This window comes from Anabrus simplex, chromosome 13 (assembly GCF_040414725.1).
Source record: "Anabrus simplex isolate iqAnaSimp1 chromosome 13, ASM4041472v1, whole genome shotgun sequence".
Taxonomy (NCBI): Eukaryota; Metazoa; Arthropoda; class Insecta; order Orthoptera; family Tettigoniidae; genus Anabrus; species Anabrus simplex.
This window is the reverse complement of record NC_090277.1, coordinates 9,443,306-9,455,865: the sequence shown is the minus strand read 5'-3', so window position 1 is coordinate 9,455,865 and position 12,560 is coordinate 9,443,306. Positions and strand designations below refer to the sequence as shown.

The 12,560-nt window shown below is 39.6% G+C and overlaps 1 protein-coding gene across 1 annotated transcript in view; it reads left to right on the top strand.

The window, feature by feature from the left end:
- Nucleotides 1-3,071, top strand: part of LOC137502853 (gastrula zinc finger protein XlCGF57.1-like) — a 67,620-nt gene extending 64,549 nt beyond the window's left edge. Inside the window, exon 5 of the mRNA XM_068229984.1 lies at nt 2,868-3,071. Within this exon, the coding sequence (XP_068086085.1) occupies nt 2,868-2,907 (40 nt within the window). The 3' untranslated portion in view covers nt 2,908-3,071. The remainder of the gene's footprint in view (nt 1-2,867) is intronic.
- The last annotated feature ends 9,489 nt before the right edge of the window (nt 3,072-12,560 follow it).

The window sequence follows — 12,560 nt, the reverse complement described above, 5'->3', positions numbered from 1 at the left end:
ATAAATGTTCTCTTCGACAACAGATGTCAAGACATATTGCAGGTCGCCCATATTGCTGAGAACGATGTGGTAAAAGCTTTCGTCAAATACTAAGTAGAATACGCGTATGCTTATGTATACCGTAGATCAGGTTGCGTGAATTAGACCGCGCTTACTTACTCCTACATATAGGCGTCACATCAGAGTGTTCAATGTAGTATAAATATATCTACCGAATCTAAACTTCGAAAACACACTTTTGCGCATGATGAAGGGCACCTACATTTTTAACGCATGTGTTAAGAGGTTTCGTGAAAAGAAAGTGGATTTACAATATCTTTGAGAACACACATACACTGGACGGTTGCCACACTGCTATGCCTCCGCACTCTTGTTGTGAACGTTCACCTGATATTTCATTTCAAACCAACCTGAGTGTTGAGCACCTAAAAATTTGTAAAGAAAGTGTTAATTTTATCAAGTAATCTAATCTTCGAATGCACGTGGTCACATATATCGGAAAATGTTCACACTAATGTTACGAATAAGGTAAAAGCCTTAGTGAAGGGTCTAGTCTTGGAAAACTTCCGGTGAGTCATCCCAAGCTACGGTTACACTGTTGATATCATTGTGGTGGTAAATTTCCTGAAGTCTGCAATAAAACTACATGTGCTGACTTGTGCTGTGGAACGTGGACGTTGTTCTAAAGAATTATGTGAAAAGTTCTTACACATCTCTGTCACACGTTTCTAGTGAATTTTGTAAGAAGTCTTCACATACCTCTCTCACTCTTGTAACGATTAAGGTGCGTGGTTCATTATAAAGGCAAATTTCAATAAACACCTGCTCCCTCACTCTCGAGAATAGCCATTGTAATAAGAGTGGTAGTAGATTTTCTTAGAAATCTTTCCTTAAGAAGAACACACTTGCTTACTCTCAGAACGTTCAAACCATTTTAGTAAGTGAATAAAAATTATTTTCGCACAAGTCCCATTTAAGGACAGACCTGGTAGCTCACTTTAGTGAACATCTACATTGATGTTATGTATCATTTGTCGTTTGTTCTTTTTGTAAATACACTCTGAAATACAAACGCTCGTGTTCTTGTTTGTATGTTTCAACGTTATTTTCAGCAAGTCTTAATCTCTAAAAGGATTTTATAGAACAGCTACACTCCTGTATTCCACATGCAGATATGTTTATGTCTGAAGACCCATCACGTTTAAAGTCTGTTAACCGTAGAATGGTCGGGATTTGCCCCTAAGACCGAGCAGTATGAGATTTTGCAAATACACCAAGGCCTCGGCATTCAGACGGCTGCATACCTTCCTGTAATGGTGATAAGAATGCGATGCAGTTCCGTAGCGTAACGGTTAGCACTATTAGATGCCATCCTCGGGGGTCCCGGTTCGATTTCTGGTACTTCCAGAAATTTAAGAGTGGCAGGAAGGCTGGTATGTGGTTAAAATTGTACATAGAGCTCACCTCCATCGGGGGTGTGCCCGAAAAGAGTTGAACCACCACGACTTTACTACTAGTTCTAGTGCCAGTGGGTCTCACTGGCCCGTCCCGACCGTTGACGTACCGAACACCCTGACAATGTTATTTCCTGTTTAAGTTTCAAAGCTCTTACCACGTTCATATCATCGATAAACAATAGCATTAATATTCTTCAATTATGAATTTGACGATTCAAACGCTGACCCAGATTTTTTGATAACCAGTAATATTGAATCAAACATCTAATTTATTGAAGGAGATGTAGAAGAAGAAGACATGGGATATGGACCTATAGCTAATCCCAGTGATACGGTGATCACAAAAGGCTCAAATGCCGGTAGCTATGTTGATAAAGCCAGAAAAACTAAGGAATGTGACCAAGTTGGAACTTTTATGTTACTTACATGTTACATTACGCTTGCGATATTGAAAATCATTGCGTCCATTTTCGGAAAATATTGCCAACAGATGGATATATTAAGTAAATATTGTTTTTTTACAAATTCTCATATCCGTGTGTGTTTTGATCCCTGAATGTAATGCTTATTTTTCAGTGGATATTTTTACTTTTTATTGACTCGACTATTCTAAAAATATTTTCAGGGTATTGATATTATACCATTTTATTGTAAAATATATCTAGTGCAAGATTAATCACTAAAATGGTTTACATAACTGTTTTTCTAGGTCTCCTGGACCTAGCACGACCGTTCATGTTACGATTATCACCCTGTTGTTGTTGGGTTATCTCGCTCTGGGTTAGGCCCATCCATAGTGTTGTATGAAATAGCAAATATTCTCAGCAGTACAATCGTCCGTGTTACCTTTTCACTAACTCTCCTATCGGGCTGCACAATTCGCATGTTTATAGTGGCACATTTACTAAACAGGTCCTTCCTTAAACAACGGCCTGGCTGATTGGCCCAGTAACATTATTTTCATTATTAAATAACAATCTTGTCTCTCTCTCTGGAGGAGTGTCGCAGAGTTTTGTTGTGCCTGAAAGTTTGTTTGCCCAGTAAGTCCATCGTAGTGCCTTTCTATCCTCTTACTGTGGAGTATGGCTGGTTAGACTTTAGATTCGTGGAAATATCTTTAAATGTTTAATTATGTGAAATCATAAGCTGAGACTTGAATTGAACAATGTTGTTGTCACTCAGCAACCCACAGTTCCACCCTTCGAACTCGATGACACTCTAAAATACTGTTATGCACATTTATTTCCTCTATAACTGTGCTATATTCTACGATCTACAAAATGTGAAGTTGTCAGAAATCTATTAAATGTGTAGTCACACGTACTGTTTGTAATTGAGACGGATAATATCATGAGGGGTAGCACAAGGGCAAAATCAGGCAACTTGTTTAAATCCTTATTTTAATTTTAGGAAAGGACATAAGAGGAGCAAAATCTTCATACTGCAGTAAACAAGAAATTGAGACATTAGAGGACTGGAATTCATGTGCAGAAAAACAACACAAATGCGACGGCATCTTGAGGTATATAAGCAATAGAAATTATAGGCATGGATATTATTATTTACATTCCAATTTAGTTGTACAGAAATCATGAATAGTACCAGTTACCATGGACGGACCTTTTAAATGTAATTTCATCCCACATAAAATTTACATCATATGGTCTCTGTAATTGAATATCAACAAGTAAATTTTAATTCTCCTCAGGGAGTTTAAAGTTATTTTCCAGTTTTTACTTGTTTACAAAGAAGTAATCCAGATATGCGGTGTGGTGGCTGTTGACTCTCTTTCTACATTCCTAGAAGTTTCATTTTATATTATTTCTGAAGCTGTATTACACTAACTTTAGAAACTCGAATAATATCGTCGTTGGCAATTATTTTTACATTTCTCTTCCATACAGCATTTTGTTAGACTTTTGCCGCCCTTTTTTCTTCACAAATAATCTGCTTAGCTGTGCAATAAAACTGTTTCGTTTCTTATTTCTTGCAAAATGAAGAATGTATTTTTTAATAGTAAGCTTTCTTATTGTAGTGATATGGGTTTTGTAATACCTTCGTATTTCGGGGGAGCATTCCTTTCGGGAAGAGTTTAAATTAAGTTTAAATATTTCAGTCTTCTGAGTTTCCTTCTTCCACTGAGATTAGATTTTAAAGCGGTTAAATTTTCTGACAGATTATCGTGGAATGTTTGATTCCACACTTTTCTCATGTATACAGTAGCACATTTACTAAACAGGTCCTTCCTAAACAACGGCCAGGCCGATTGGCCCAGTAACATTATTTTCATTATTAAATAACAATCCTGTCTCTCTCTCTGGAGGAGTGGCGCAGAGTTTTGTTGTGTTAGTTCGTCCAGTCGTAAGTAGATATCCCTTAGCACAAATTTTATTAGCAGTTCTAGTTCAGCGCCCACGTTAACGGTTGCAATTATTACAGAACCTGTTCACAAATGCCCTGTTTCTACCTCTTTAAGATTCTCCATATTAATTACAGGTTTGGCTACCAAGTACAGATTAGTCATTGCTATTATATTTCCACTGTTCATGAATGGTGTGAAAGCTGGACGCTGAAACAGGCAGACAAAATGAAGATCGATGCTTATGAGCTCTGGTTTGGCGATGACTCTTACGAATACCGTGGTGTACATAAATCACAAAAAAGGCAGTTTTAGAGCCATTGTTTGTCATTGGTTGGTAACATTATGAAGCTGAGAATAGCACACTTTAACCACGTTATGTGCTCAGATGCATTGGAAAAAGCTGTCATGCAAGGAATGATCACCGGTAAAAGAAGACCAGGTCGCCAGAGGACACGTTGGTTGGACACCATTAAAACAGACAGAACCCTCATCCTGGAACAACTGAAGGAGACAGTGTGGAACAGGACAACTTGGAGAGCGCTCATTCATAGAATCGCCGACGGTCGGATTTGACTGAACGGATGACATCATTATTATCATCATCATTCACTAACCACCTTGAACGAAGAGTAAAATCTACAACTCGTGAAGACCTTTGATTGCAGCTCCGACTTCTCGACAGTCGACACGCACTTCTAGCAACATCGCAGGACACAAGACAAGGGAAGTATCGTACCCATATGTTTTGAAGTCACGGCCCCCTCCACAGACACGCGATACATCCTTGGCTAACAAACATTTATTTCAGCTAGCGACCGTCTTTCTGTTAATGGTTCGTTGTAATTTCCTAGCTTCTACCAGAATGCGATATAAATGCATGATTGGGCAGGGCTGTATAAATCTATGGCCTAGAACGGAAATGTAACAATTAGTATAAGTGGACAGTTATGCAGCCTCCTACTCCCCGGGCCCTCCACAGAGGCCTCCTCCTCCTCCTTCTCACGCTCTCGAGAGAGGCCTCCTCCTCACGGGCGGGAAATTTTAATTTTGTCGCGAGATTTGAATTTGTAAACAAAGCCACGTGCTTTCTTGACAGCCACGTGCATTGTGACAGCTGTCATCCTCCATCTTGCATCCCTAACCTCAATGACGCTATCTTGACGGGGCTAAACCTTATAGTTACAAAATTAGACACGTAGTGGCGGCCAATTTTTAAAAATTCCACATGCTTTACAAAACCGCTTGCTTTTTTGATAGCTGTGATCCACCATCTCGAATCGCTTACCTTAGTGCTACACTCTTTACGGCACCGCGGGAAATTTGAAAAATTCTACGTGCTTTTTTGACAGCAACCATCTTTAATCAACCATCTTTAGCCACTACCGTTGATATGTGGTGGCGGTAATTCCCACGCGATTTTTTGACAGCTGTCATCTGCCATCCTGCATCGCTTACCTCAGTGCTGCTATATTTACGGTACTAAATTTTACAAGGGGGTAATTTACAATCCACTTGCTTTTTGACAGCTGTCATCCTCCATCTTGCATCGCAAACCTCAGTGCTGCCCTCTTTAACTACTACCATTGAAATGTGGTGGTGGTGGGTAATTTGAAATCCACGTGCTTTTCTACAGCTGACATTCGTCATCTTTAATCAACATACCACAGTGCTGCTATCTTTACGGCTACATGTGGTAGCGGGCAATTTGATAAAATCCGTCAGCAGTCATCCGCCATCTTTAATCAACAGAGCATCGTGCTGCTATATTTATCGTAGTAGCGGGTAATTTAAAAAAATTACGTGTGGCTGTGACCATCCTTAATCAACAAAGCATCGTGCTGCTATCTTTAGCAACATACATTTGACATGTGGTGGCGGGAATTTGAAATTCTGTGTGCTTTTTGACAAGCTGCCTTCTTTAATCAACAGAGCACCATGCTGCTATATTCAGCTACTACCTTTGAGATGTGGGGGCGGGTTATTTAAAAAATTCCATTAGCTATTATCATTAAACTGTAAAACTTCAGTGCATTCGCGATCCTAACCTCTCATCTACCATCTTGAAGGGGATTATACTTAGTTTAAGACAAGATGCCCTTCCCGACGCTAATTAAACAAGATAGCGCTTAGAGGCTACTACACAAGATGGCCGTGGTTGTTATAGCCTCCTCCTCCTCTGCCTCCTCCGCCTTCTCTACCTCCTCCACCTCTGTCAAGGCATAGCTTTATCTAGCATGCATCGCCAAGATATGAGTGTGCAGCAATAACATTATTGTGCATGTTTAGACTTGCGGATTACAAAGAAGTAATTGAAGACTAGAATCGAACACTGTACTCGATGTTGTTAACTTCAACATGTGATCAGAACATTGATTGATGTGTTCAGAACACTAAATAAGTGATCAAGACTAGAATCGAATACTGTACTCGATACAACATGTCAGGGGATACCTTTTTTCTAAGAAGATCTGATTACAAAAGAAGTGACTGAAACATAACAAAGCTAGAATCGAACACTGTACTCGATGTCGTTAACTTCAACATGGTGATCAGAACATTGATTGATTTGTTCAGAACACTAAATAAGTGGTCAAGACTAGAATCGAACATTGCACTCGATGTCGTTAACTTCAACATGTGATCAGAACATTGATTGATATGTGAAAATGGCGGACCAGATGAAAACACGGATTGAGAACGCTCTCAAAACGATTAGTTAATATTACAGAAACAGGTGGTTACCTTAAAAATGAGAAGAAAGAAGAGATACTAAAAGCGGTAAGTGATCTGAGAAACTGCTTTGATATATTAACTAATGTAGTGAAAGACAAGAACAACGAAATGATCGTTTCTGAAAGCGAGGTTATGGAATACCAAAGAGAAGACGTATCAGAGGGAGAAGACAGTTTGATTCCGAGACAACTAGCGCCATCTGATGGCCACAACCAAGAACCTGTAAGTAACTCCAACTGGCAGCTACTTCCATCTAGCGGCCACACCCAAGCAGGAGAAGGTAGCTCGACCTCGGAACAAATAGCTTCATCTCCCGGCCACAACCAAGAACCTACAAACAGCAACAACAAGAAACTTCAACCATCTGACGGCGGAATGCAAAGCTCGCATTTACTTGAACGGACAACCCAGCTCATTCAGCAAAAGAAAGCCGTGAACAATGAATCTACAGATCTAGCGGATTTAAAAGAAACCGTAAGATATATGATGGACTTCATAACGAATAAAATAAATATAATTATTGAAGAAAAAGTTACGCAGACCCTCAATAGGAATGCAGTGCTTACTCACAAGGATAATGAAGTAGCGGTACTCAATAACAAAACAGACGGAAGGGATAACGATCATAACTATAGAGGAGAACCAGAATGGACAACTGTAATAAATAAAAGAAACACACAAACCATCAGAGGGACAAGGGTTCAAGAAGATGATCTACAAGCTGCTGACAAAATGGCATGGCTTTACCTAGGCAATCTGAAGGGAAACGCAACAGAAGAGAAGGTTAAGAAGTACCTAGAGAAAAATGGAATTAAAGATAATATCCATTGCGAAGAACTTCACACACGAAGTGAAAACAAGGCCTTCAAAATAGGTTTCCCTTTCAAATTCCTTGAAGATGCTGTACGACCGGAATTCTGGCCAAATAGAACAATCGTAAGAAGATTTCGTTTTCGGAGAGTAAACCGTGCTGAAGGAGGAGAACTACAATAAACATACACATATGCTCCTATGGAACATTGAAGGCATAAAAAACGCTCTGCCTCTCTTTCCAATAGAGACATTAAGCAACTACAACGCCATTATACTGACAGAAACATTCTTAACACAGGATTTCAACATTCAAGGATATTACAGAATTCATTCTTTCGCTCGTCAGACCACAGGAAGACCATCAGGAGGGGTCTCCATCTTTCTCAAACCGAACTTAGGAAAAATAAAACAAATAATAAAAGAAGAAAACACAATTACCGTAAAGACCAGCCTACTATCAATCATTGGCATGTATGTTCAACCACATATGTCAACAGAGGACACAATCGAAAGAATAACAGAGGCCTTGTCACAAACGCAAACAGATGATAGAGTAATCTTCGCAGGCGACCTAAATGCAAGAATAGACAAACCGACCGTCAGAACAGAATTGATTAAAGAGGCTCTGTTAACAGTCCCTACATGAAAACGTACATAGCCTCGAATGGAAGCAGCGCCATAGATTTAGTCTTTTACAGAGGTGCAGACATTAAAATATTCAGTCAAAAAGCATTATGGACTTCAGCCATAGTTCCGATTAGGAAACATATACCAATCTCGACAGTCTTTGAAATTACTCATAAAGATCAATTGCCAATACAACCAAGTAAGAAAATATCCAGGAAATTAGATCCAGAGAAACTAAGACATATCGGTGATGAGATAGATAAAGCAAGGCTATTAGTTCAACGACATGAACTAACTGAAGCAGTGGAAATGTGTACAAGAACCCTTCAATCATGCCAAACTCACACGAAAGTAAGGAGATCACAACCATGGTTCAATAAAGACTGTTACAATGAACGGAAAAAGACCCTCCTGGCACTACATCGAGCGAAGAACACATCGAACCCGAGTCACCTGGCCCAATATGCCGAACAAAGAAGGAAATATAAATCACTAATCAAGAAAACAAGAACGGAGTACATTGAGGAAGACTCCAGGAGACGTGCTGCAAACGCCCAAAATGACCCGTTCCTAGTGCTTAGGAAACCAAAAACTTCAGTAACAAATAATATCTCAATGGAGTCATGGGAAAACCATTTCAAAAGCATTCTCAACCTCCAACACCGATCAACAGCTTTTGAATTAACTCCAGTAACAATGACGGGAAATCACATCCCCATAACGAGGCAGGAAATATATAATACAATAACAGCAGCAAAAAATGGAAAGGCCCCCGGCCCAGACAGCATTTGCACAGAACACCTGAAAGACTCTCTACCTGTCATGCTAGACTACTGGGTAGAACGATTCAACACATGCATGCACACCGGGGAAATTCCAGAGCAATGGAGATTGTCAACAATCAAAATGATATTTAAGAAAGGAGAAATTGACAGTCCTGATTCATATCGAGGTATAGCCCTCGAAAATACATCATTCAAAATCTTCATGAAAATCTTAACAATCAGGCTTGCAGAAGAAATAGACTCCCAGATACCAGAAAATCAATTCGGCTTCCGAAAGGGAAGAAGCACACTACATGCTGTAAAATATCTAATAGAACAGGTCCAAGATACATTGAGGCATCCAGGAAAGAAATATTTTGTAGTCTTCGTAGACTATCGTAAGGCTTTTGACCTTGTTGATAGAGCAACACTCATCCGGAAACTCAATTACCTAATAGGGGCTACACATCCGATAGCAATCATAATCTCGAATATCCTCAAATATAACTATGTCCAAATATCAGACAACATAACCCTATCCAAAAACGTAACCCAAACAAACGGAGTCCTACAAGGTGACCCAATCAGCCCAATTTTATTCAACATCATGACAGCAGACATCACAGAAATAATCACAGATACCTCAGCATTGCTTATACTTTACGCAGATGATATGGCAATAGGCTCAGAAAACATAGAAGAGCTCCAAGAGGTCCTCAATAGGCTCACATCATGGGCAGAAAGAAACGGTTTGGAAATAAACCACAACAAAACTAAACAAATGACCTTTAGGAAAGGAGGAAAACATGCACCTAAAAATACAATAACCATGCACAACGAACCTCTGGAAGTAGTGCCGAAATTCAAGTACCTTGGAGTCACCCTCCAAACTACTCTAACATCCTACAATATCCTCGTCAAAGAAAGAGCAACCGCAGCAATAAAAGCCATCTACAACATTCAACAACCTCAACAAATATCATTGGGTACAGCAATGCTACTGTTCAGGACAGCCATATCACCAATAGCAACCTATGGGATTGGCATCACCTGGGAAAAACTCACACTCAGCGACCTGATGACAATAGAAAAAGTCAAGGCCCGATATCTCAAGAGAATACTAGGCATTGGGAAGTCAGCCCCTTCAAGGTTAACGTATGTTCTAACCAAGGAGGACTATTTCATTGACGATATCAAAACACAGTTTTGTCTACCAAACACCAAGCCCTACGGGAATGCGCGCCAAAATTTAAACGAGAAAAGGAATGCTATTTGGTCCGACTTCTATTCCACGGACGCTATAATGACGGAAGAATGGAAGCAAGCAAATTACGAGCTACGGCACGTAATTACACGTTACGCCACTCATGGATTTCACCACAGATTCTGCCAAACCAAAAACTTCCACCAGCCGAACGAAGACTGTATATGTAACCTGTGCAACGATCATTGTGAAAGATACCATGCAAAAAACTGCAAAATGAGGACAACCTCAATAATAAGAATGACATTAGCATAGTTGACCATTTGTACAAAAACTGTTTTTGCACATTGTGCGCTTTTCATTTAATAATAATATGTTCAGAAAACTAAATAAGTGATAATGACTAGAACCGAACACTGTACTGGATACAACATGTCAGGGGATTTCTTTGTACTAAGAAAATCTGATTACAAAAGAAGTGACTGAAACATAACAAAGCTAGAATCGAACACTGTACTCGATGTCGTTAATTTCAACATGCGTTCAGAACATTGTTTGATGTGTTCAGACCACTAAATAAGTGATCAAGACTAGAATCGAACGCGGCACAACATGAGTTTAGAACATGTCAAGGAATACCTTTGTTCGAAAAAGATCAGATCACAAAAGAAGTGATTGAAACATGACAAGACTAGAATCGAACACTGCACTCGATGTCGTTAACTTCAACATGTGATCAGAACATTGATTGATGTGTTCAGAACACTAAATAAGTGATTGAGACTAGAATAGAACACGATACAACATGTCTGGGGATACGTTTGTTCTAAGAGAAAAATAATAAGACTAGAATTCTGAACAGTTTGCGCTAGATAGCGGCTGTTATAACCTGCTCCTCTACCTGCTCTGTCAAGGCATATCTCTGTCGAACATACAACGCGATCTTATGCATAAGGCAGAGCACATTTCGCGTAGCTATCTCGCTCAGTAAATGATAATATGAATATAGCGAAAGTACAACTTGCATGATTTGCCTAGTGCGAAAACAAAAACACACTGTGCACATATCGCGTAGCTATCTCGCTCAGTAAACAATAATATGAATGTATCGAAAGTACAACTTCAATGATTTGCCTAGTGCGAAAAGCAAAAACGCACTGTGTAAATATCGCGTAGCTATCTCGCTCAGTAAACGATCATATGAATATCACGAAAGTACAACTTCAATGATTTGCGTAGTGCGAAAATCAAAAACTACGGAAACACACTGAGCACATATCACGTAGCTATCCCGCTCAGTAAACCATAATATGAATATAGCGAAAGTACAACTTCAATGTTTTGCCTAGTGCGAAAATCAAGAACACACTGTGCACATATCACGTAGCTATCACGCCCAGTATACGATAATATGAATATAGCAAAAGTACAACTTCAATGATTTGCCTAGTGCGAAAATCAAAAACTACGGAAGCACACTGAGCACATATTGCGTAACTATTTCGCTCAGTAAACGATAATTTGAATATAGCGAAAGTACAACTTCAATGATTTGCCTAGTGCGAAAGTCAAAATCACACTGTGCACATGTCGCGTAGCTATCTCGCTCAGTAAACGATTATATGAATATAGTAAAAGTACAACTTCGATGATTTGCCTTGTGAGAAAATAAAAAACACAGTGTGTACATACTGCGTAGCCAACTCGCTCAGTAAACGATCATATGAATGTAGCAAAAGTACAATTTCAATAATTTGCCTAGTGCGAAAATCAAGAACTACTAAAAATCTTACCCTGCAGCCAAGTCGCTCGGTAATTGACCAGAACACTGATATACGTGATGTGAAAATAAAAAATATACTGCGTAGCCAACTCGCTCGGTCGCACAGCTAACAAGCTTAGTAATTGCATGTACATCACAACACGGATTATCGTCCAGAACTCTGATATACGCATACACGTCACTCTTTTTCGAAACACACGGAGAAGAATGTTGTGAGAAACTGCACCTAAGATACTTACATGTAGAAAAGGGAGGAGGAGAAAGAATAAATCATAATTTTTTGTATGCATGTAGTCTCTTCCATGTTGTAAGACCAAGTGGGGGCAGTACTGTGAGTTTCTGCTACCGCTCGCAAAACGTGAACGGAAGTGACAAGTTATCTCTGCAAAAATGTCACATTACCTTGTCAGACACTTACTGAAATAAAATGATGGATACTGCGATTCAAATTCCGGTCCTAGCGTCAGGAAGGGCATCCTGTCATAAAACAGATCCTTATGTTTCTTGTATATACACGTTGTCAGGAAGACTGACGATCACGCAGTAAAGGGCTAGGAGCGGCTAGCAACTCCCCTAGCATTTGCTATTCTCAGGGCTGCAGACAGTAGGGGTTCGATCCCGCGATATCTATGCCTTATTCTTAAGTTAGAAGTAACAGACTTGACAGAAGTAGCGAGAATGATTGCTGTTACAAGATGTTAATGGTGATTCATCTGTCGGATGGGGACCTTAAGCCTTGTGCAGACTCCTTGGTGCTAATCGATAGGAGTAGCCTATATGCCGGCACCGGGATTTTCTAGGACATCCGGTTATAAAA